The sequence below is a fragment of the Pelobates fuscus genome, chromosome 2 (genome assembly GCF_036172605.1).
Source record: "Pelobates fuscus isolate aPelFus1 chromosome 2, aPelFus1.pri, whole genome shotgun sequence".
Lineage (NCBI taxonomy): Eukaryota > Metazoa > Chordata > Amphibia > Anura > Pelobatidae > Pelobates > Pelobates fuscus.
In genome coordinates this window covers 369,791,566-369,817,628 of record NC_086318.1, presented here as the reverse complement: position 1 = coordinate 369,817,628, position 26,063 = coordinate 369,791,566, and the positions used below count along the sequence as shown (strand labels likewise).

The window sequence follows — 26,063 nt, the reverse complement described above, 5'->3', positions numbered from 1 at the left end:
TGAGTTTCCAAAACAAAAAAAAATTAAGTAGTTATTTATACAGGAATTTTAAAAATGCAATCGAAATTCCACTAACAAATAATAAAAAATAAAAGTAAAACTACAGCAATGAAAATCATTAACTTTTTGTTCAAATGGGCTTTTGTGAATTGTGTTTATGTAAACCCGTGTAAACATGATTGTAGCAATGACAGACAAACACCATTGCAAATAACATAGAGTGAAACTGTCCGGGTACTTTCTGTAAAGTGTTGTGGTAATCAGAAATGGAGCAGATATGATGACAAAAGCACATGTTGCAAAGTGGGTGTGTGATGTGATCAGGATCCAGAGCGGGAAAACCCTGAAAACTCAACAAACGGGACCTTATCTCATCAACAGAAGGATCAGAGGAGGGGACATTATATTGCAACGTAGTGCAAAAAAAAAAAAAGTTGCTATTACATTTCCTGGATATGAAATGAGGAGGAGCTGCAGGCTAATGAAATTCTAGTAGTACAGACGCAGCAGATGGCTTTTTGCAGTGGTGGTTATCATCATCAACACTGAAGCAACTCCAAGTATAATTCTGGACTCTGCTGCAACTTTTTAATCCCTTAATTCCTGAGCAATGATACAGGGTAAAACTTTTGGACCACAATATAAATAATCCTGATAAACTACAGCTATGGCAGCAACATTTACTAACAGAATCATCTTGACCCAGTTCCTCGGGAAACACCATGTTCCTGCAAGAATTTGCCCCTGGAGAAGAGTTGGAGCTAGATACTGTGTCTCCTTCCAACAGCAGAAGGTCCAGCCATCCCACCAACAGACTGTTACCCCCCAATGGGATGTCCACTCTTACATGCCAGAATCAGTGGCCCTACCAAGTGTTCAGTCCTATCAGGATCTCCTGCAGCTGTCAGTGGAAGACTCAGAGAATTTTTGGGGTGTGCTTGCCAGGGAAAGGCTGACATGGGTGAGACCCTACCAGACCGTTAAGGATTGTGACTTCACCCAAGGCAGGGTGAGATGGTTCCTTGGTGGCCAACTCAACGTGTCTGGTGAGTATATTATGCCAGGAGAGCCTCCTCTTGTCCCCAAGTGGCCGCAGTGACGTCATGTGACGCAATATAACCTGGATACTGCGTCAACACTTAAATTTGTGTTACATAATGCAATAAAGTGCTGCAAAATCCCAGCCATATGTTGTTATTTATAGCGTCATGGGCGTGATACTTCCTTGTAAGGATCTTGTGCACCAGTACTTTGTTTTATTCAGTTTTGTACATAAGGCAAACAAATTCATAAAATCACAATTCTGCTGTTTGTAAATAGACCCAAACTAATTTACGGACTTACTCTAAATGCATGTATGTTTTTTTAAGAAATACGCGGTAACTTTTTTGTTTTGGTAGTAAAGTTTTTTTTTAATTCCGATTTGCATGTGGAGTACATCTGTTGATGGGTTACCTTTTTCCTGCAGCTGTTGTATTTTGCATTCAGCTAGTTAATTAGTGAAGATCATTTGGCGTATTCACAGTTTATAATATTTTAAGACACCACTGAAAACTGAACTTTGGTTTGCAGATTTAAGGAAAAAAGACTAATAGTGTATCTAGAATTCAATGTGCCTTTTGCATGCGTTTAACCCCTTCCTCTCTGTGCTTGCTGGAAGCGAACTAGTTAAACTAAAGTCATTTTTTTCCCTGGCTTCTAGAATCCTAACGATCCCGTGTTGCATTCATAAGAATGGGATGGGCTGTTATAGCGGCTTTGATTGGCTAAGACACTGATGAGTGGCTGTGGCGTTCTTGAATACAATTCCCTGTTCTTGAGAACGCCTACTGCACTGCTGTCACATGCCCAGAGATGCCCACTGGCTTCTATGTACAATGCTGGCACCTTGCCATCTGTAGTTAGTTTAAGGAACAAGGAACATTATAATAAGTGGTTAAATCCCTCAGCTTAATTATTGTTTTGGTGTAATGGGCAGTTCTCATCTCCAGCTCAACTTCAAGTTATATAAGTTGTTGATTTTATCTCCATATTTCCCTTAATATTCTAATTAGATCCCTGCCAGCATGTTCAATCAGCAGGGGAACATACATTAATTTGAGGGTGCCCTTTTATTTTCTTGAGCATCCACTGTAAAGACAAACAGGAGGATATTTTGGAATTGGGAATTGTAGAGATGTTTCAAAAGGAATTGAAAATTGTAGGACTAAATAGCTTAATTGTTAAGGATTCTCCAACTTGGCTGGTTTTCCAGCTTATGTATGGAGGCCTACATTTTAAAGTTTCCTTTTCGATCTTCAGCACTTCCGGATTTAGACCTCAATTTAATAAGCTTTTTAAATGATTTATCTACAAACATTCCTGTAGATTTTAATGATGACGTCTGTAGGTAAATCACTTGGAAACTTTTATAACTGCATTGACTCATTTGGAAAGCGTATTAAATCGAGACCTAAGTGAATAAACACTGTCTTCAATTTAGAGAGAACAGTAACTGGTTTAAAAAGACAAGGTTTGTTGATCTTGTGTAGTAAAAGTTCTTCTAACGCCTACCTAAAAGCAGCTCTGTAATTTTGTAAAAAAAAAAATTCTAAAGATAAAATTGATATGAAAATGTCATGGACACCGTGGAGGAATTTTATTAAAATTGCAGTACAGTCCAAAGTACGGGTGACACATCTTGTGCATGACATTTGCACTGTCGTTATTCGGCATGTGCTATACTTTGACTTTAAAATAATACACGGACACATTTTATTCTGTTGGATTATAACGTCCACAGCTTTATTAATATTCATAAATTAACATATTTAGGGTCATTGTCAAACTGACATTATTTACTATCCCCCCGCACAATACCCCTGACAATGACCCTACCACATGAACAATAATTAACATAAATTACCAATAAACTTGCAAACACCCGGCCTACCAACGAGGCCCCATATCATGATGATAACTGTAGGGGTGTACCCAGACACCCCTACACCCCCAGGTTCGTCGCCACCGAAGAGCTAGAACCTGCCAACACATGACACCGTCTGGCCTACTCCAGCCTAGGCCCTGGCCTGTACAGTTCTAATTCCCCGATAACTTCCAACTTAGCCACGCCCTGTTCCCGCCGCTGTGACAAAACGGGAAAATCACCTCAAAAACAGGGAGGGTGGGTGGGACAATTAACAGGTAAGTGAAGCTCTGATTAGAATAGCCACTCTCTAAGATGGCCGCTATTTTAACCCCCTTAACCCACCCCCAAGCTCCATTAGCTTAACCCAACCCCCAAACTGACTGCACTTGCCCACTCCTGGCTCTGTCAAGGCCCACTCCCCTTACTTCGTTGTTCCATGGGCTTCACTACAGTTGGTGCAAACAGACATCTTAGTTATGCATGTGCAAATTTATCTATGGAAGATCCTGTGGTCGTGTAGGCTCTTCCATAAACTCCTGTTTTATTATCTAGTAGTGCATGCATGAAAATTGTATATTTCATAGATAATTACACCTTCACAACTTTGCACCAAATTTATAAACACAAACATTTCAGTCTTTTCCATTGTATCAGAGTTGCACTTTGGCATGACCTCAAGTTTGATGGTTGTATACAAAGCTGTTTGGAAATGAATTCTCCCAACTTTCATTTTTTAAAAGAGCAAGTCTATACCTGCCCTGTTCACAGGAGTTGCATACATAACTTCTGTGACTGCTGGCATTTTAACATGCAATTTAAACATGCGAGGTTGGATCAGTTAAACTACGAATGGAGCTATTAAATAGATATACTGTACAAGTTGGTTTAGACAACCCCCCAATATGCATCTAATGCATGATGCGTTAAAATAATTCCCTAAAATCTTAGTTAACCACTTAAAAAAGTAGCAGTGTGTCACTTAAGCATTTTTTTCCATTTATAAAAAATTGAATGAAACTACTTAGCTAGCAAATACCTGTAGTACAGCTTTTCTTAGCGTACTGAGTTGTTGCATTCATGTATATTTATGAATGAAGTTATTAGCAGCTGCACTTGATTGTTACTCATGTACAATCTCTCGCATGAAAAATATATAAGCTCGCCTAGACGTCAAGTAGAGCGATTGTACTAAAGCTGAGACCTCACTGGAGAGGATGTGGAATTTGGGCATATATCTGCAGCAATGTGTGGGATTGGCTCCAGCTGAACTGAATATGATGAAGTGAGACAGGAAGCTCCCGCATTATATATCTTGCACAAAAACAGTAGGTGGCTATGGTGCTTGGGGGCATGCTTTTGTAAATCAGGTGATGCAAAAGTGAATTCAATAAGTTAATCAGTATTTTAATGGATGGAATAGTGAGAATTTTGCTAGCAACGTCTCCAGTCCATGTTGACCTTCAAATAAATTGTCAATGGACTGTGCATTCTCGAGCCGGGAAGGAATTTTCAACGTCACCAGTTTTGTATCTCAGCGGGAGAAGGACATATTTCAGTTGGCAATGCTGCTCCAGTTACAGCAATTCTGCGAGGTCGTTTATTTAATAAACCAGAAATTGTGGAGATTTGGGAAGGAAATTGCACATTTGAGATCTGACTTGAGTTTTTTTTCCAATTTGTCGATTTTGGCTTTGTAATTGCAACCTTATATTCAAACCTATGCAATTTTGGATCTATTCAATAAACCCTTTAGTGTTAATTTTCATTTATTGTTTTGCTCCACAGCTACTGTGTTTGAGAATAGGAGAGTTCTATAATCATGCAGTTGGCTTCTCTATGTGATGTAAAAAGGGCCTTTCAATAAAATTGCACCGAATTAAAATCTCTGCATGACCTAATTGAGGCTAGCATAGTCTTGATGTAACTATAACTGAATTGGAGAATGTTTGCAAATAAGCTATTTTTACCTCAGTTTTACAATTTGGATTTTAATTTGGCGTTTAGTGAATTACCCAGCTATATATTTTCTGAGCTACATCTGACAACATTGTCATGCAATTCGCACCTATTCCCTAATCAATCAACACTCCTTTGTCTCTTTTCATTTGTTTCCAGGGTGGGTACTTCCTATAACTGGGCCTAATCAATCTAAGGCCATAGAAGTTAAACCAGGCCTCAGTTACACAATTCATAAGATCTTTCAGTTCTTTTTAATCAAAACGTTACACCTACTCTTTAGTCTTCATACGGCTTTAATGCCTAATGATTTCCCAAATACTTTACCCTTGCACTGCTTGCTCTCCTCTACCCTTACAGCACTGACTGTAATACCTGCTGGATCACCACCATCTGACAGTTCTCTAAGCTATACGGTTAAATATAAAAATTGTCACTTTTGCATTAATTTTTGCACCAGTTCCTATGTATTAAAGGATCACTATAGTGTCAGTTAAAACCCCTTCAGCCAATTACCTTAATCCAGCACCGGGGTCCCTCGGCGCTGGTGACCTCTCCTCCCCCGCCGACGTCAGTCCCTCTGCCGACGTCAGCGGAGCCGAATGCTTTCCTATGGACACTCTGCGCGATGGAGGGATAATATGCCTCCAGCGTCGCAGATGCGCCTCTAGTGGCTGTCCGGAAGACAGTCAAAACAGGCTGGCTTAACCCCAAATGTAAACATAGCATTTTCTCTGAAACTGCTATGTTTTCATCTGAAGGGTTAAAACCTGAGAGACCTGGCACCCAGACCACTTAATTGGTGTTCAAACGGCTTTTATTTGTGTCATCGAAAATGTACAACAGTGCGATAGGATAGCAAAATAGGAGACACGCAGGTCTCGCAAAATCGGGAACAGCCATATGATTATAAAGAAATTAAAACCTAAACAATATTAACAATTAGAAGGTAGTACAGTATCAGTATCGGTAACTTCGTTATGTTACATGTATTAAATATGCAAACGTCTGCATCTTATGGTCGTACATTAAGGGGTGAGTGTGTCACCTCTGGGTGAGCCAGGTAGTGACTGTGTAGTACATGGTCAAGATTCGCCAGTCATCATAATGGTTGCATATAGCCTAGAAGTATCTTCTAGGCGGATAGGGGCCATTATAACGTCTGTGGTATAGCTAACCTGAAGGTTTAATTCGTAGACTGGACTCGTCGTCCCATATAATATTGACAAATAGTGGGTTTCCATTGGGTCTTATTGCCTTTGGCTGCGCAGTTCCTGTTTTGTCGTGCGGGCGGTATAATCTGTTGGTTTAGTCTATAATAGTGGGCAGTAGCGAGTTAGCGGAGCATCCGTATAACACCTGAGGCCCAAGCCTGCCATACCCTCCCGTTTGACTGTTGTTGAGACTAGTGTGCACGGTCAGTGAGGTCAGACACTTGCATGGGGGCAGGGAAAGAGAGCAAGTGGTGTAGAAAGGAGAACACAAAAACAGGAGGGGATGGGGAGAGAGAGGAAAGATAAGAAAGGAGAGGGAAAAAAAGGGGGGGGATCTCGAGGAGCACCCTCGTCGTGCCCGTGGTAGATTCAGATCCGTGGTGTTCCGTGCAGTTCGGTGTCACCCGACCTGGGGCGCGGGTGGAGGGGGGGGGAGAGGGGCACCCCTCACGGGCCACGCCTCCATCCGGCCCCCGCCACGTAAGCCAGCCACGGCCGCCACCTCTCAACATGCTTCTCCTCCATACCTATCAATGAGGCGTGGATCGATTCCGCCCTGTGTATCTCCTCCACCCCTTCCATCCATAGTTGTCAGGGTACCTGTGGTCTCTACCTCCGAAAGAGGTAGAGACTTAGCTGTTCCTCCATCCAGACGGCCTGATGGCTCCCTTCCCCACGGTCTATCCGGTCATGCAAGGCCGGCCGCGAGGGAGTGACTGCCTTTTACAGCATCTAGGCAGGAAGTTGTCATCAGGACACTCCTCCGGAACGACCTGTCACTCAATTGCTGCAGGACCAATCAGGACGCCTTGGAGGCGTGGTTACTGCTCTGAACAGGGTATTTAACAGAGCTTCTTTCATTAGCTCATTGCCCTGTCGTGGTTCTAGCTTGTTCTAGTCACTCAGTGCTTGTGTATTCTATTATCCCTTTTGGTTTTGACCCGGCTTGTTTACCTTACTCTGCTTATCTCTGTTACCCTTGATTCGGCTTGTCTCTCGCTTACCTGTCTTCTGTTACCCTCGACCTCGGCTTGTCTTTGACCATTCTATACTGTACTACTTACGTTAGTCCGGCCATTCTAAGGTCCGGTATACGTATCTGGCTACTGTTTGTACTCTGCGTGTTGGATCCCTGTCCCGATCCTGACAATAGTCCAATCGTCGGGGTTACATCTTGCTTCCAGTGCAGTGGAATCAGAGTCTTGGCGGCGTTCAACAGGTGTCGGAGTATAGATCTTCTATACATCCCGATGGTGTCTGTTGTAGAGTGTAGGAGAGCTGCCTCTCTGTCGAACCTGCCGTCCGTCCCCAGTATTTCCTCCGTTCGTCGCTTGACCTCGTCTCAAAACGGCGTGATGCGTGGGCATTCCCACCAGATATGTAGGATCATTCCGCATCCCTCCCAGCATCTCCATCATGTGTCGGGTACCGCCGAGAAGATTCTGTGCAAGCTGTCGGGTGTTCTGTACCAGAACGATAGGAGCTTATAATTGGTTTGCTGATAGTTGGAGCTAGAGGAGCATTTGTGGTGTAGGACCAGGATCTTTTCCCATTGAGTTACGGTGAATGATGTACCCAGGATGCGTTCCCAGCGTCGGCGAAAGGTGTCCGCGTTCTCCAGGTGACTGTCAGGATTCACGCCTTGACCTCCAGACTGCCAGACGGGGTCGCCCTTTTATTGCCCGAAGAGGGATTTGAACCTGTATGCTTGGCAGTTCTGAACCTGCTCTTTAACATCTGAGCCATTTCAGGACTTGGGATAACTCCTGTTTTATCTTGTATTGCCTGCAGCACTAAGGGGCTGGACTTCACCTGGCTCAGACCTGTCGATCACTCTCCAGCTGAACCTGATATACTAATCATCAGGGTATAAGACACTGCTCCTCCCTAAGGGCAGTGTCAGTTCAATGACTCTGGTTAGAGAGTTGCTACTCCACGTGCTAAGTATTCTCCTGACCTTGGATTGTGACTCGTATCTCCTGAATTCTGGCATCCTTTGACCTTGGCTTGTTACTCGTATCCCCTGATTTCCGGCACCCTCTGACCATTGGCTTACCTACGACGATTCTCCTGGATTTCCTTGTCTGTACTGCGACTACAAGCATTCAGCTGCACAGCCCCCGTGCACAGATTCACAGGCCAGGTGAGTTCTACCTTGACCACCTCGGCCTGTGTCTAAATGCAAGGGTGAGCTTTTATCTCTGCATGTTGGACTCCCAGCAAGGTAAGCCTGACATATTGAACTGACCCTTATGGAGTCCACAGAGATAATGCTCACCTCCCTTGCTCAGCAAGTGTCCAGCCTGACCCAGACTGTTTCGGAACTGCAGCAAGAACTTTTATCTCTTAAAGGCACAGTACGCCCAGTTCCAGAACCGTTTGTTGTGATGCCTGACCGCTTTGATGGTTCCCGTGCCTCCTTCACAGCATTCAGACTGGATTGTGAACTTCTTTTTGCTCTCAAGCCTAAAACTTACAACAGTGACTTTGTCAAGGTCCGTTCGGCCATCAACTTACTTGTCGGACGGATCAAGGAGTGGGCATACCGGAAGCTACAGGAGAAAAGCACTGTCTTGGACAGTTGGGAGTCATTTATGTCCGCAATGGACTCTCAGAGCTCTACCTCCAGGAAAGCTACTCCCAAGCCTGCTCCATCTAACCGCAGATCGCTGTTACCTAAAGAAAAGGACTCCTACCAAGTCCCCATAAGGTCACAACGCAAACCCTCCTCCAGTAAACCTCCTTGTACCCCTGTTTTCCCTCAAGCTAGCTATGAAACTCCAATGGACATGGAGGAACCGCCTTGTGACCCTGGTTTTCCTCTAGCTAGCTGTGAATCTCCAGTGGACAGGGAGGAACCCATGGAGATAGGCTTCGTCCGCTCTAAAACAAGACTGCCATCTAGAGAAAGAGATCGAAGGAGGGCGCGTTGTCTCTGTTTTTATTGTGGTGAAGAAGGGCACTTTATCTCTCACTGCCCTATTCGCCCAACTCGGCCTGAACCTCTTCAAGTGGGTACAATTCAGCTGCACCCTGTTATTCCGGCAACACGACCTAAAAAATGTCAAAGGTGCTGTCGGATATTTCCACGTTCCGTGATGCAGAAGAGTACCCAGACTACGATGGCTGCTGATGCCAGTGGATCTCAAGACCACAAGAAATCACTACTTCCAGAAAACTCACCTATGGGAAATAGTTCAGATAAAATGGGTTGTGGGACTAAGTTTATTTCCGCCTGCACCAGGTCTCTGAATGGCCCAGACCTTTCTCCACCAGTACCCGACACTGATACCCCAAGGTCCCCGACTGAGGGACTCCACTCTGGATACTTCGATTACAAGGACTTCCTCAGTGATACGGAGTCCGAAGACGAGGAATACAGTTCCCAAAAGGAACCTGTTCACGCCCAGAGTGCGTTCTTAAGGGGAGGGTACTGTCAGGATTCACGCCTTGACCTCCAGACTGCCAGACGGGGTCGCCCTTTTATTGCCCGAAGAGGGATTTGAACCTGTATGCTTGGCAGTTCTGAACCTGCTCTTTAACATCTGAGCCATTTCAGGACTTGGGATAACTCCTGTTTTATCTTGTATTGCCTGCAGCACTAAGGGGCTGGACTTCACCTGGCTCAGACCTGTCGATCACTCTCCAGCTGAACCTGATATACTAATCATCAGGGTATAAGACACTGCTCCTCCCTAAGGGCAGTGTCAGTTCAATGACTCTGGTTAGAGAGTTGCTACTCCACGTGCTAAGTATTCTCCTGACCTTGGATTGTGACTCGTATCTCCTGAATTCTGGCATCCTTTGACCTTGGCTTGTTACTCGTATCCCCTGATTTCCGGCACCCTCTGACCATTGGCTTACCTACGACGATTCTCCTGGATTTCCTTGTCTGTACTGCGACTACAAGCATTCAGCTGCACAGCCCCCGTGCACAGATTCACAGGCCAGGTGAGTTCTACCTTGACCACCTCGGCCTGTGTCTAAATGCAAGGGTGAGCTTTTATCTCTGCATGTTGGACTCCCAGCAAGGTAAGCCTGACAGTGACCTATAAGGAGGTGTTGGTAAATGAGGGATGTGGACTTGGCTAGGTTGGTCCTTTGGTCACAGAGTGCCTCAAACCACGTCAGGTCCCTATGTAGGGCTTCTCTGTATGATAGGGTTTGGTATAAATATTTAATTTGTGTGTAGCGGAAGATTTGCATTGCGGACGGTTGGTTGTTGTCTATCAATTCCCGTAGTGGTATTATGCCTGTGTTATTCAGAATCTTATGGATGGGGAGGGATTCTCCCCCACCTAGGATACGCCAAGATGTCGGCGGCAGCCCACCTCCTATTTGAGGGTTATATGACAGCTGTATCATCGGGCTCGGTGTTGGAGACAGCTGTGGAATTCTTCTGATGCTGTCCCATGTTTTTAGCGTCTGTGCCACAGTGGAGGTGCAGTCTAGGGGCGTCATCAGAGGTCTCTTCGAGTTCCATACTGTAGTGAGAAGTGACGACCCCATGTGGTTCTTATCTAGTTTAATCCATTGTTTGTGTGCTGGGTGAGTATGCCATTCCAAGACCCGTTGTAGCACTGTAGCATGATGGTATTTGCAGAGATGCGGCGATGCCCAGGTATTGCATGTGGGTCGGGCACCATCTGAATGGAAATTGGCGCTTCAGTACATCGACCTCTGTCGGCGAGGTCGAAATGTTAAGTACCTCACATTTGGGTATATTCAGTTTAAATCCCGATATCTCCCCATAGGTCTCAAATGTCGACATCAAGTGAGGTAGGGTGGTCTCGGGTTTGTTGATAATAAATAAGAGATCGTCCGCATACGCCGCTACTTTGTGGGTAGTGTCCTTGTCGGAGAATCCTAGGATCTCATCTGATCTGCGCACCACTTCCAGGAATGGTTCAAGGGTGAGGGCGAAGAGCATAGGAGAGAGCGGACATCCCTGCTGTGTTCCGTTCTGGATCTGAAAGGGTTCGGTGAGTGCACCGTTCACTCTTACTTTGGCACTTGGGCAATGATATAGCGCTCCTATCCACTTCATTATGTTCTCCCCAAAGCCCATCTCCCCAGACCACTTAATTGAGCTGAAGTGGTCTGGGTGACTATAGTGTCCCTTTAAACTGTTACTCCACCTACTAGGGGGACTTTTGTTCCATCTTTTCTATTATGCAACAAAATATTCAGTTTTTCTGATACATTTTATTCCTCTTTTTTTTTTTTGACTGTGGTGGGAAAAAAAGCACCTATTTGTTTTAGACATCGACAGTGACACTATTTAAAGTACAAAAAGGAGGTGTAGGACAAAACTGTTGGGAAAGGAAAAATGTGTTGCAGGCTAAGGAAAATATTGGAGCAAATAGAAAACGTGGGAAAATTTTGGCTTGACAACAGCCGAGCCACTTTACATAATCCCTATATCTTTTATTTACTTCTCCAAAATAGTTTTTAGTATCCAATAACAAAACAAGTAAAACACAGTCAAAACAAAGAAACAGAAACACATGTTGATTGGTGATGCTCACTTTTTACATATGTGATTTTCTTTCTTGAAAGAATAACATAACTTCAGGGTGCTGCAAACTTTTAATTTGAGAGAGCTTGCGATTGCATGCATGTTGGTCCCCCGGCATCTCATTTGTGTTTTGTGTCTTGTTGCCAGGGAGATGATTTTCCATGCAGCTTTTGTTACCATGCCTATTTACAACGTTTTACATGATTGCAAAAAAAATAATATCCAAACTACATTTTACATTTTTTTCTCAATTAATACAAGGATAGGACATAATAACTGGGTGGGTGAAGTTATTTTAAGAGAAAGGCAATGATTGATTGTTAATAAGCTAATTATATAACCAACTTTATATGGAGCTGGTCTTAAATGACAAACAAACAAAGATCTAGAAGTGATTGTTGACTGCTGAGATCAACATAGCATTCTTAATATAGAAAGATTATGATTCTGGGAAATAACAGAGCTGACATCTCCGTGAATAAGTGGACCGACTTGTCACATTATCTTAGGAGGCATATCTTCTTGCTGAGCTAAACAGTTTAATAAAATATACAGAGAAACAAAATGGAAATTTAACTTGCATTTTCCATAACAATGTAAATCCTTAACACTCCATCATTTTGCGGACTGCCTGGGTCACCAACAGGTGCTCATTGCAACGACTAGTGAGCCAGTCGGATTTCTAAGTTATCAGTAACAGAGCCCTTTCTAGATTCTCATACAATTGAAAGCACAGACAACGTTGTTTAAAGGACCACTCTAGGCACCCAGACCACTTCAGCTTAATGAAGTGGTCTGGGTGCCTGGTCCAGCCAGGTTTAACCCTTTTTTATATAAACATAGCAGTTTCAGAGAAACTGCTATGTTTATATAAGGGTTAAGCCAGCCTCTAAATCCTCTAGTGGCTGTCTCACTGACAGCCGCTAGAGGCGCTTGCGTGATTCTCACTGTGAAAATCACAGTGAGAGCATGCAAGCGTCCATAGGAAAGCATTGATAATGCTTTCCTATGCGACCGGCTGAATTCGCGCGCAGCTCTTGCCGCGCATGCGCATTCAGCCGAAAGGGAGGATCGGAGGCGGAGAGGAGGAGGAGAGCTCCCCGCCCGGCGCTGGAATAAAGGTAAGTTTTAACCCTTTACTCTCCCCAGAGCCGGGGGGAAGGGGGTCCCTGAGGGTGGGGGCACCCTCAGGGCACTATAGTGCCAGGAAAACGAGTATGTTTTCCTGGCTCTATAGTGGTCCTTTAACTGTAGAACCACCCTTTCTGTGAGAGCTGTGGCTTAAATAGCACCTTGTTCCTGCCACATCAGCTGTTGCTACACGTGTAAATAGGCAAAAATACATGCCACGTTTTACACTGGTCAAAATTCTTTGTGAATTGCTACTTTGTAACTTTTGACTTGTTTCTATTGTAGCAATATAAAAAATATGAATTCTACTTTAAGTGTATTATTTTTATCTCATTTCACTGGAAGGAGAAGAATTATGTGGTTAAACCTTTTTAATATAAAGTGTTTTGACTATTAAATACCCTATATGCCACTGTTAACAATGTCCACCCCCTTACTTAAACTTACACCTATGACATCATGCCACGTCACTGCGAGGTCCAGTCAAATGCTTCTCATAGAAGAGCATGGCTCAGTGCGCATGGCTCAAAGCGCATGCGCGTGCTTTGATTTGGAGAAGGATGGGAGGGAGTGGGCGTGGACAGTGAGGAAAGGGAGGAGATACTTAAATAAAGAGGAAGAGGAGACTTGACTTTTCCCATGCCCTGCTTGCAAGGGAAGAAGCCGAGAACATCAGTTGTAAGTTTGCAGTGAGTGCAGACGGCAGATGTATTTTTTGCAAAGAATTGACATTAGCTGTCTAAATCACTGATGCAACTAGTCCCCAACACAATAGTGCAGATTACTTGGTGTGTGCAGTGTTTCAAGCAGAACCACTGTACACACAGATTGTGGTTATGGTGGTTGGAGTAACCCTTTAAGCACACATGATATATTATTATCTCAGGATTAGAGAACCCCATTGACTCAGATAGCTAAAGTTTCCTAAAGTATTACTGCTACCGATAAAAAACCTTGATGAGTATTTTTTGTAGGTAAATTAATATAATCATGCTCTTGGAGTATACAAAAGTTTGTAAACTTACGTTAAAGTGGATCTTTCATCAAGCTAAATTTTGTAAACATTTACCAGTGACAAGCCTACTAAAACCTGTTACCTTTGAGAAAACAAGAAGGGATCTAATCACCCGATCTCAATTAAAATTAACACTTTAATATAAAATAGTTATCAATGGATACTCCCGGGAGACAGTTGACACTGTCATCAATTTCATGGGAAAAAAACAGTGACATCAGCAGTCATTGAATGATGGCTGACACTCCTGGGATGAGTTACCAGTAATTATGCTGGATGTGTCTCATTTTAACATTTCCAAAGTCAAACTAAACAAAAATGAGGCTGTGAAATTCAAACACAACTTACTCACAATTTTATTAAATCATTTATCTTCATGAAAAACTCAATGTTAGATCTTCATGAACTATCTTCTACTAATAACATTCAATATTTTGAGGCCTAGAGACATTTTTTGCCAACCAGATCAGACTTGCTGTAACAACTCACCTTCAGCTTTTGCCAAAGGAGAGCTGATGACATTGTTTGCATTTGTAAGTCAATACCGTGAAAAATGACACAAATTCTTTGACTTCCTTTGTGAACATGTGACAAACTTGTAAACTCAGGTATAACAAGCTAAACATATTAAAATAGCGAATATCATATTGGATTGGGTTCCTTGTTTATTGTGGCTGCACGTGCTCCCAACAAAACAGCAATAAAACTATAACTCTTAGAGTGAATGGCTGTGGTTTTTATTGCAGTCACCCTTACTACTCTGCCTTCTACTGCCATTTACAAACTTAGTATCAAAATGCATTGAGTTTTGTAGGTCACAATAAAATTGTTATAGATGTAGTGTATTACGTGGTTGAAGAATTTTACAGAAATATATAGCGGCGCCGGCTACAAACTAAAGAATTCTATTGATGTGCTGAATGGATATATAGACAGTATATACTGTAGTAACAGTGGAAATGTTACACAAGAAGGATGGAATTGTGTTTTAGGTTATCTCCTTTCCTTCCTGCTCTCTTTTTCCTTGGTTGTCTAAATTCAAGAACATATTCTTGAAAGGTCTAACAGTTTCTCCTTTTTCAACAGTGGTTTCTTCTCAATACTTGGTCCTACGTTTTTGACAAAGTTGAAGCACATTTTCTTCTCCTCATATACCATACGTTTGTGCTATGGATTTATTACCAGGCACAATGCCCCTCAAAGGTAGATTTATGAAAGGAGAACAAAATAATAGAGGAGCACATTCAAGAGACCCATGCCTCCTCACCTGCAGGAACAGTGTTCTTATTTCTATAAAAAAAAGGAAGGTGATCTGAAGCTCTCTATCGATTACAAGGGGGTAAATAAAGAATATATACCCAACCTGATGCTGCTTGCCGGTTCTTCTCACTTAAGTCAAATCCTGCTGAAAGGAACTATGATATCAGTAACAGTGAACGATTAGCCAACAGTTTATCTTTGAAAGAATGGTGTCACTTATTGGAAAGATCAGTAATCTCCGTCATGATACTAATGGGTAATAAAGATTTATACAACATAGGTGACGAGAAAAGACTCTCTTCCAGAGAAACCTGTTGATCCCTCCTCTTCCCTAGAGTTAATTATCCGATTACCTGTCGGCCAGGAAACCAACTATCAAGAGAGTATGAAATGCTTGACAGACAAAAAGATGAGATTATGCCAATAGTTTCCTCAGAAAAAAAGATTGCTCTCACTAGAACCTCTGTGACATCACAGCTTTTGAATAAAGTCCAGGAGGCTCAAAATATAGCTCTGTTGACACCCAGAATGATAGGTTCTTCATACTGTGCACTGTTACTTGCATTAGTATTGAATACTCTTTGCTGTAAGGTTTGCATGTTGGGGTGTCTAGCCTTAACATCAATCTAACATTGTGGTGGTAGATAAGGAAAGACTGCAGTGAGGCTGGATGAATAAATTCATAGACCACACGATTGTGTTATGAATTTATTACCGGGCACAATGCCCCTCAAAGGTAGATTCACAAAAGGAGAATGTGGATGTGGCAGTACTCAGTGACCATAATATCAAGAAGAAGTTGCATCAGATGGTGGACCAATACCAATGGCTGAAAGAAGAGCAAGAAAGGATGTGGAAAATAAAGGCAGTAGTAGTCCCAGTTGTTATAGGAGCACTCAGGCCGCATCTCCCAAGTTGGACCTCGGCAGATTCCAGGATTCTGCGCAGAACCGTAAGATTTCCAGGCTGCTGGTAATGGACCAGAAGATGAGGAGCAAACAAAAATACTTCCATGAGAGTTGGAGTCATAGTTCGACCCAGCGTGTAGAGCTGGCAGGGTATTGTCTCGGGAGACCGGTAAGTCTGTGGAGTTCCTGCCGTCTGGCTGCCGGGTGCATTAGCCGATTCCTACAGGAGGAGGCATGGTTACCCTTAGGTGTGGCGGTAGTAGGCAGTGGGAAGGGGTGTTGTTGACAGTCCCAGTGGGTCTTAGGTTATTCCATGCCCTCTCACCCTTACCAGCCTGGGTCGTGTAGGGGTCCCGTGCTTGATGAGGAAGGGTCCGCCGGCTTGGCGCTGTAAGGTGGAAGTACCGTGATCTCGGGTGGCGGTAGTTCCTCCGCTTACGCGGTCTGTAGGCTTGTATTTGGGGCCGCTTGATCCTCCGTTTGGGAGTAGGTCGCCGCGCCAGAGCTCCGCCTGTCGGGTGTGACTCAGGGGCGACTATGGTCGGCTGCTGCTTCCGTGCCTCCACTCTCCTCCAAAACCGCTGGCAGATGTCGTTGAACTTTTCCAGGAATCTGGTTTCCCAGTCTGGGGCGAGTACCCCTGTATCATGCTTCGTGACTGGGTAGTTGGCCGCCATCTTGAGCTGCGTGGGTGCTGCTTCAGCCAGGCTACTCTGTGCAGGGAGTTGAGGTTTGTCTCTGCTTGGACCGGGATAACCCCCACCGGTCTGAGGGGGGGAACGGGTGCCCTTCTTGGGAGTCTACGTCAATTGCAGCGGCGGGGGAGCGGCCGCCTCTCCCGCGCTGAACAGGCTTGTAGGCCGCAGGGGCCGCATGGCATGGGTCAGCATGGAATCAGCCTAGTTTGGTATGAGTCGGTAGCTTATGCCGTCACCTGGCTCCCGGTAGCCGGTTTTGTGCTCGTGGGAGCGTATTTCAGTCGGTTGATGGGTAAAAATCACCCTCGGGAGCAGGAGCTGTGGAACCATGCGGCTGCTCTGCTCCGAGGTCAGGCCCTGCCCCCACTTCCCAATTTTAATATATAGATAGAATCCAATTATCACAGCAAGAACGAACAGTCCAATCTTCTGCCCAGGTGCTAATCCAGCAATTTATGTATATACACATAAATTAGATTTTAGTCAGCGTTTCATCCTCTAGAACCTTTGTCATGTCTTAGTTTGCTAAATCAAAGGTCCATGAACTGTTGACCAACAGATTCCCATTGGTATATCTATGTTGTATTAAGTTCTAGCAGGTGACAATTTGGCCCTGTAACAGAGTAATATTGAGAACGTCTGTCCACCTACTGTTGCTATTGTTGTTTCACCTGGTTTGCTTAAACCATGATTACTGATTACATTGAATATACGGGTAAACCATAAAGCCATCTCAGGGGTATCCATTCTGTTGGCCTCAGTTACTACAATCAGTCTATATTAATCTCAACAATTCCAGATATCCAACATATGAACACTGGCCTGCCTGCCACGCTATAAATCAAAATGCTCTATTACAGTGAGGGTCATGTTTGGCTCATCTTTCAAAGTGATAATTCAATGTGACTATTGATATACAAGAGTTCTATCATTGGCTTTATGATAATTTATGAAACAAAACAAAATATCATTAAAAGTAAAAAAAAAAATTAAAAAATTTCCATCCACCACTGTACTTTAAAATGAGTTTCACATATGCTTCACGTTTGACTACTTTGATATTCCCTTTGAATTCTCACTTGAGAGTGTGTGTGAAAAAAACTGCTCATTTTTAAAGGGACACAGTCATTACACTGTATACCATGGCAAGTTCTTGTTTTGTAGTCTTGGTAATTTTAGATATGCATTGTGCTAGAAAACTTACAAAGTACGGTAATATTATTTAGCAAAAATAACTGCTGGAAATCTGCCTGCACGGTCCCAAATGATAGTGTGCAAGATGTATTTGCTTCCTCATGTATTTTCATCCATCTCCAGTATCAGATGCAGTCTTAGTGAGTATATGTTTTAAACAATACAATTTCTCCAGCAAAACATTAAGATTATGGGCACATCTGAAACTGTAATAACCCTCCCTTTTCAAAACACGTGCAATAGTTCCTATTTTATGGACAAGAGAGTCCAGCTAGCATGAGGTTTACCATGCGTAGTACACTTCCTTAAATTAAAGTTCTACTTTTTAAAATACAACTGAAAGTAAAAAAAATATACACATGAAAAATTTGCCTGTCGCACTTTGTTCAATTAAATGGTCACTCTAACATCTTAGGCTACATATACATCTAAACACTTTGTTATTCTTTCGTGACACGTTCTACTATTCAGGAACAATTTATGGTTGAGTTAATAAAAACGACTTACAGGGAGCCAAATTCAAGCAGACCGTTCCAGGACAAAGGTAGTACAGTAGTGTGATATTTATTTTCCTTCTTTTTTTTCAATGCTCTGATTGACAGATGCAAAGGGCAGAGCTTATAACAAAGATTAAGAAAATTCAAGATAAAGTGGTGTGGATTCCTACATTAAATGTTATTTTTCAGCCCTCAAAAACATGTATTTAATGCGTGGGATAAGTAAGCATGGTATTAGAAATCCTTAAAAGTAACTTTTCCTCTTTAAGATATCAAAAAAAGTGCATTCGGCTCATGATTGGCAAATCTGCTGAATGGTAATGGTCCCTGAGCTGGTGAATTTCCATGAGCTCAGCTTCTTAGACATGCCAGTTTATTTGGTTGGATTTGTGCTGGGTCAAGTGTAACTCCGAAGTCACCTTAAATTGAACCATATTTTTCTAGCATTCCAAAAAATGAATGCTATTCTAATGATGTAATTATCACTGCTCTAGATCACTCCAAATTCTGACTTTAACTCAACTCAAAGCACATTTTGGCTCACCCTAACTACAACTAAATTCTTCACTTTTTTTTTTTCTGCAGTGAATTGCCTAGACAAGCATGTCCATCAATGCCCAGAAAGAGTTGCATTAATCTGGGAGAAGGATGAACCTGGTACCCATGTTAACATCACATACAGGTAGGTCAAGTATAGCTTCCATTTACAAACAAATACACTAAAAATAATAACGGTTAGATAGAAAAAAAAACTGTTTATAATATTGCTTTCGAAAAAACGGCTAAGGTCAATTAAGTTTAAACAACCGTTACCTCAAAAATATAATATAGAGGGTTTCATAAACCGATTGTTCATACCTACCACATGACAATGGATTCCCCTTTTTCACTTGCCTTACTTTACCCCTTCTTACCTTTCCCCCCTTTTTCTCTTTGTCAAATTATACATTTATTTTTGCTTATGTTTACTTAAAAAAATAGTTATGCCATGCTGATTATCATCTGTATTTGTGTGCTTTGTTTAAGATACAAATAATTAAAATATGATAATCCTTTCTACAAGTATTGAAATTTAGATTTTTTTAAAATAAGTATTTCTAAAAAAATAAATAAGAAAAACTAATTCCTCCCTTTAGTATATGATAGGATCATTCAGCCATATACATGCACCTTGGTTCTTTTGACCTATTGATGTGCCTTGCTGGCCACTGTTAGTGGCGAACCACTTTGATTAAAAGCTGGAATATCATTTCCTAACTGGAGTACTACCAGTATATTTCAGGAGACCGATAACCAGTGTATGTATATTATCTCATTGGTGATCCTCACACCTGTAGTTGGAGCACACCACACCATTTCTTTTGCCTTTTGTGTTTATCACGTTTTTTTTTTTGAGTTAACCGGGGTGTAGGAGACTCACTATACGTCTTGTGCTTTTGTATCTACCATATGATCATGTGCTGCTAGGACAAATGGATGAGCTCCTCCGTGGCCCTTGAGCTTACAACTGCTTTGAACCAATCCTGTACTTGAGGCGTCTTGTTGTTTAGAACAGTCTTAAAGGGTTAGTCCAACCACCATGACCACTTCATCTTGAAGCACTGCACATACTTTGATATTTTTTTATTGTGTGTTATTGGTTAGCTGAATACCCTACACACGTGATATTAGCAGCCCACACCTCCATGCTTCCAGGCTACCATTGTCAATTCTGTGTATATTTTGCATCTATCATTAGTGCGCACAGCGCACTGGCCAAAGACATGAACATCTTCTCCTGCAAGAGGAGGATTGCTTCCCCCCCTCCCACCCACTGGGTGCTCTCTTACTCCATTGCACACAGTTATTTTTTTTTCTGTTAAACCGTCATTCACATCGTGCGCAAATGCGCTCTGAGACAGCAAAACGGTCCAATCACCTATGATTCTCTGTGAAAAGCCAGGGATTAGACTGCACGAGGCCTATGTGACGTCGGAGAGGGTATGGAAATCAGCACCTGGAGCTTCGCCTGGCGCTGGATTCTAGGTAAGTAAAAATTATCTTTTTGGCAGTTTTTTTTCTGCAAATCAAGGCAAGGGAACTTCTCCACGTTGCCAAATAGGGCACATTACACAGCAAAGATCCCCCTCATAGAGTTGGAGTAGCCCTTTAAAAGAACACTACAACCACTACAAACATTATTTTTCTCCATAATCTGCCCTGTTTGTCTTGCCTCCAATCATGCTTAGAAATAACAGAATTGGAATGCAATCTTTATCTCCCAGTTAAAAGGTTAAACAGTTCTTTATATTAGTTCTGTTCCTGTTTGCCTTAAATCTTAGTAATCCTCGGTCACAGTAACCTTGAAATCCTGCTTGTAATATCTAAAGATACCAGTACATATTTCATTAAAGACTTCACATGATGTGGAATGCATGTTATCGTTAAACAGCTCTTCAGCTTGTTAAAGCTGTTGAAGCAGCTGTGATCTAGTCCATATTAACCAGAACTACTGTTTACTGCGTCAGGACAATAACAGTTATAGAGTATAAATTTCAACCTAGGAAAGTTATCACAGTCTGTTATTTAACAGTCTGTTTTAGCCAGATTAAATAAACCCTCGGAGTAGCCTAGTTCAGCAATGTAACTACTAGACCTTTTAGCAGCACTTTGCCAGAACATGATTTTGACATGTGTGTTGCCATATGCTACTTGCGTTATGTAAGGATGCTGCAGCTGCTTTGTAGGGTTGTATTTGTGCATGTGTGAGCTGTGTTATAATGTGTACGTGTGTGAGCGGCTTGTTGTATTGTGAATCCCTCCAATACACACTGCCAGGGTACACAGTTACACATTGCTACATACTCTGCTAGACTCACATACAATACTACACACGCTGCTGCACAGACACAATACACAAACAAACTTCAAACACACAGCACTATACCCAAATATTGACAATGCTGTTAATGCTAACCACCCTCCTTTTTGCTTACCATTTAGCAGCTTAAGGCTGACTTCCCTGGTGTTTAGTGGGGACTGGGCTGGCGAGGTACGGGTCACGGCAAGTACTTTGGCGGGTTGCTCTCCTCCCACATTGTTTCTACGACACAAGCATTGGGAGGAAGTGATTGGAGATCACTTCCTACCAGCGATGCCACAATTGAATTAAGGATTGCCCTCTCACTGCCCGCTTTGGACACTAGCAGATATAGGAAGAGGAGCTACTGGGACCTCTTACTGGCCAGCTCTGAGGCAGATCCATTGATTTCGAAAGACTGTTTGAGTCTGGCAGCCTTGTGTGCTATGTAAAGGCACCTTGCTTGCCATGCAAGGGACGTGTACCATAGGCTGCTAACCCTGTAATAAATTTAAAAAAACTTGATGCTCACTGGAAAGAGAGAGAGAGAGAAGCAAATAGAATATTTTCACCTTGCCAAAGCCTTCAATGGTAGAAGTTGTACTGTTCTCATATAAGGAAAGTACCATATCTCTGTACATCCAATTGTTGTGATTTATGGGAAATTTGTTTTTATGGTAGCAGGGATTTATATGAAAAACACAGCACTGTTTGCAATGATCTCTTTAAAAAAAAAAATGTGAATAAAAACCTCTTGAGAAAATGAAAGGAATTCATTGAAAGTTTTTTTTATTGCCCGTGAATTGTCCCGATCTAATCTCTGAATCAGATACACAATTTCAGCAATGCATTGAAGAAGTTTGCTTCATGGTAGAATTGCAAGTGTGGTTGATACCATTGTGAAAAGTCCTTAGACTTTGATTAACCTTGTCTGTTATACAGCATAACAAGCTAGGAACTGGCAAAAGGTTTGGTTAGACAGAAAATAGATCTGGGTAAATGGATTAATTTGTTTGAGCAATGACCAGATCAAATAATAGTGAAAATGAAACAGAATCATAAAAAAAAAATAATATGTGGCACACATATGATCAGTCATGCCGTGGCAAGATTTCAAGGGGACTGAACCCTAAAGCATTTTACCTTGCTGAAATGCTTTGGTTTTTTTAATTTTACTAAATATTCAGATTTTAAATTGACACTTTTATAAATAAACCTTGTAACGCCCCCATGGTTTTCAAGCAGACAGGGGGTCCTGTTACTTCCTGGTTTGGTTAGCTTATTGGAGCTAAACTCAAGAGGCAGCAATTGCACAGAGCACCTGCCTCGCAAAGACTTCTCAGTAAACTGCATTGGTAAGCGGAGATTAGAAGGTGATTGGACAGTCACAGAAAGTCTGGGCTGGGTTAGAGGGGTGGACTTGCAAATGCAGAAGATTGGAGATTTACAGCTTTGGCAAACTGTTTTTAGATATAACCCTATAAAAAACGCATAACTAAATGTAAGAATGTTTTCATTTGGGGGTATATTTCCTAAACAGTGATTTATTTTGTTTGTATGTGGGCAGTGGAGTGTCCCTTTGATATTAACCGAGGCGTTACATAGCGGATAGGGCATGAAGAGTGGTTGCATGATACATTTGCTTATTGCATTCCAAAAGTGTGCCCACATTACATTTTATATTATTATTGCACAACTATTGTAGATTGTCAGGTGCCTCAGTCTTCTTGAAGCAGAGAGAATCGAACCTACATATTCTATCTTCCTTGTGAGCACCTGGAATTTGAGAATGGCTTTGTGAAAAGGGTTTGCAAGACCAAAAATGCAGTGATGCAAAAGTAAACAGTGATTCCCTGATTATTTTTGGTGTTGTAAGAGCAAGCACATTTGTTATTGATATTTAAAGGGACACTCCAGGCATCCAGACCACTTCTGCCCATTGGAGTGGTCTGGGTGGCAACTCCCACTACCCTTAACCCTGCAAGTGTAATTATTGCAGTTTTTTATAAACTGCAATAATTACCTTGCAGGGTTAACTCCACCTCTAGTGGCTGTCTACTAGACAGCCACTAGAGGGCACTTCCGTGTCCATAGCACAGGAAACCTATGCTAGAGCGTCGCTGGACGTCCTCACGCCGTGTGAGGACCTCCAGCGTCGCTCAGTTCCCCATAGGAAAGCATTGAAAAACATTTTCAATGCTTTCCTATGGAGAGCTCTAATGCACGTGCGCGGCATTGCTGCGCATGCACATTAGGTTTCCTCAGCCGGCGGGCGGAATCAGTCTCGCCCACCGTCTGACGTAATCACTGGGAGGAGTGGCAGCGAGCAGAAACCACCGCCGAGTGGTTTCTGTAAGTGACCTGAAGGGGTTTTCACCCCTTCAGCTACCGGGGATGGGTGGTGGGAGGGAGAGGGGACCTGCAGTGCCAGGAAAACGGATTGTTTTCCTGGCACTGGAGAGTCCCTTTAAGGACCGTCCCTTTGGCATATTCGACAATTAGCTGTGTTTGTATTTAGTCTTCCATACCAACCCATGGAAACTTTAAAAAATAAAAATGATTACATAAGTTCCGTAGCTGTTTTTAATATAAATAGGACGCATTGTTCTTTCTGTCATTTCTTGGAATCTGATTGTCTTCTGTATTTTTCTAGACGTGTCTTATTACCTTTCTCTAAAGAGGTGCTGCCGCCAACAAACAGCAGCCAATAAAAATCTGGGATTTATTGGAAAGCTACCATGCTGTCAGTTTGCAGAAAAATTGCAGGATTTTGTTCAGTTTAATGATGCAAACTTCCCAAGTTCAATTTTATAACAGAAAAAAAATAAGATTTAAAAATAGGTCAGTTAATTAAGTCCTGATGTGAAAATGTGATGTAGTTGCTGGCATGTTTTTGCTGAGCTGGGAGATAATTTGAGTTACTCCTTAGGTCATAGAAACACATTTTGAAATGTATCACTACATCAGATCTCACAATTTCCACTAGTCATTGGCAAGTGAAAATGTAGCCCTGTTGAGTTGCAATTTACCCCTGTTTAGTGTGTCATGCACTCTCCAGGCTTACAGTAGAGAGTAACTGTTAAGGCCTGGCTACTTGAGCATGACTTAAAAATGTAAACCCTGTTAAACGTGATATTAGCTATTTTCTAGATGGTACTACAATATTTACAGTGTAAAAAAGCCATTTTTTAATGTAAATCCCACTAGCCATATGATACCAATCATGCTACCTAGCCAATTCTGACATTGCACATATGCCAGACTACAAAGTAATCTTCTGAGCGCCATTGCTAAGCTATTCCACTTCCTTTCCTTCAACTGGGTCAATTCAGGATCTCATCTTCTCTAAACTCATCTTGCAACCAATTTTTTCTGTGTATGAAATGTCCCTGTCTGGTTTAATATTACCTCCACCCCCTGAACATGGGCTCGTGGTGGTGGAAGAGAGCAGACTCTACTAAATCTTGGTCTCAGAACCACATGTCTTAGTTTCTGGAATATCTCATTTCATGTACCGTTCTTTTACAGGCAAGTATAGGCAGAAGTTCTATATCATTCTGAATCAAACATGTCTGATGCCAAAGCCAGTTTATGGGCATACCTATCAGAAGCATTATAGAAACATAAGACATTTTTGCAGCTCTAGGCAAGAGGTTGGGGCTTAGGGCGCCAACAATCATAATATGAAGTATTCTTTCCATTCCAAATACCAAAGAGATCATTTAAAAGCATTGTGGATAATATAATACAGTGTAGTGGTTATGGTGTTCGGATTGTCCCTTCAATGCAACTAGTATCAGAACTAATCATTTGCTTTCTGCTATGTAAATAAAGGAGTCTATATGCAGTTATTTCCAAGGCAGTCAAACATGTCTTTCCACTTTGATTGTTGACTAAACAAAGCACATTGTTTAATTTCCAAAGCAACTGACACCATAAACATACATACCGAATCCATTGTATATTCACTTTCAGATGCAGTAAAGTTTGATAAGAAGAGAAAGAAGAAACTGATTTTGTTAGTACTCGTAATTCATAATATTGGTGGGTACAATTCCATTACACTGATGCCACACCTGCAGCACAATCACCTGATGTTGCCATGTGAACGCCAAAGAAACTAATAATTATAATGTTACGAAATAGATCAATTTTACTTTAGGATTGCAGATTCTTCATAAACTTGGCATGGAAATGGCATAAGTTGTACAACAAAATCTGACCCTTTCCCTTGCCTGATTTGTTAAATGGCTTGTTTTAGGACAAATTATGTTATTATGATCTATTAAAGGGACACACAGTATAGGCAGAAGTACTATATCATCCTGAATAGAACGTTTCCGATTCCAGAGCCAACAACAGCGTTAACATTTCATTTAAACCTTGTTCTTAATAAGTTTTTTTTAACCGCTAGGTGAGGACCAGAATTTGGGTCCCAGTGCTATTATAGTGGGCACCTGTGGGTTGAAACAGAGTATGTTCATCATGCTATAGACAACTGATTACAGTAAACTATTTATTGTTACAGCTCTTCCCTCCCAGGTACAATGAAATCCTCGTTTGATTATGGGAGTGTAATGAATAATTATATAGATTGTTTTTTTTTTTTTATAAACATATATACTATTACATTGAAGCTATGCGGCACTAAACTAATTTACAAATGAGTTGTCAAACCCATGCCACATGTATAATTCGGGTCAAAATCAGATTAACATTCAGTATTTTAAAATTATGCTTTTATTTTTATTTTTTTTAATTCTTTATTTTTGGTATGCAGGTAGGTACAACAGTGCCTGTATCGCCACAACAGCATCAGCAGGCTCGATTTTCATAGTCAGAGTATAACAATATTGTGGCGTGTTGGGTACGCATACATTTTTAAATGAAAAGGTAACGATAAAGGAAACAAGCTATGAGCAATA

At 41.9% G+C, this 26,063-nt stretch overlaps 1 protein-coding gene across 1 annotated transcript in view; it reads left to right on the top strand.

The window, feature by feature from the left end:
* The first annotated feature begins 449 nt into the window (after positions 1-449).
* Positions 450-26,063, top strand: part of ACSS1 (acyl-CoA synthetase short chain family member 1) — a 101,023-nt gene continuing 75,409 nt past the window's right edge. The window contains exons 1-2 of the mRNA XM_063443703.1: positions 450-1,046; positions 18,885-18,981. Coding sequence (XP_063299773.1) covers positions 668-1,046; positions 18,885-18,981 — 476 coding nt within the window. The 5' untranslated portion in view covers positions 450-667. The remainder of the gene's footprint in view (positions 1,047-18,884; positions 18,982-26,063) is intronic.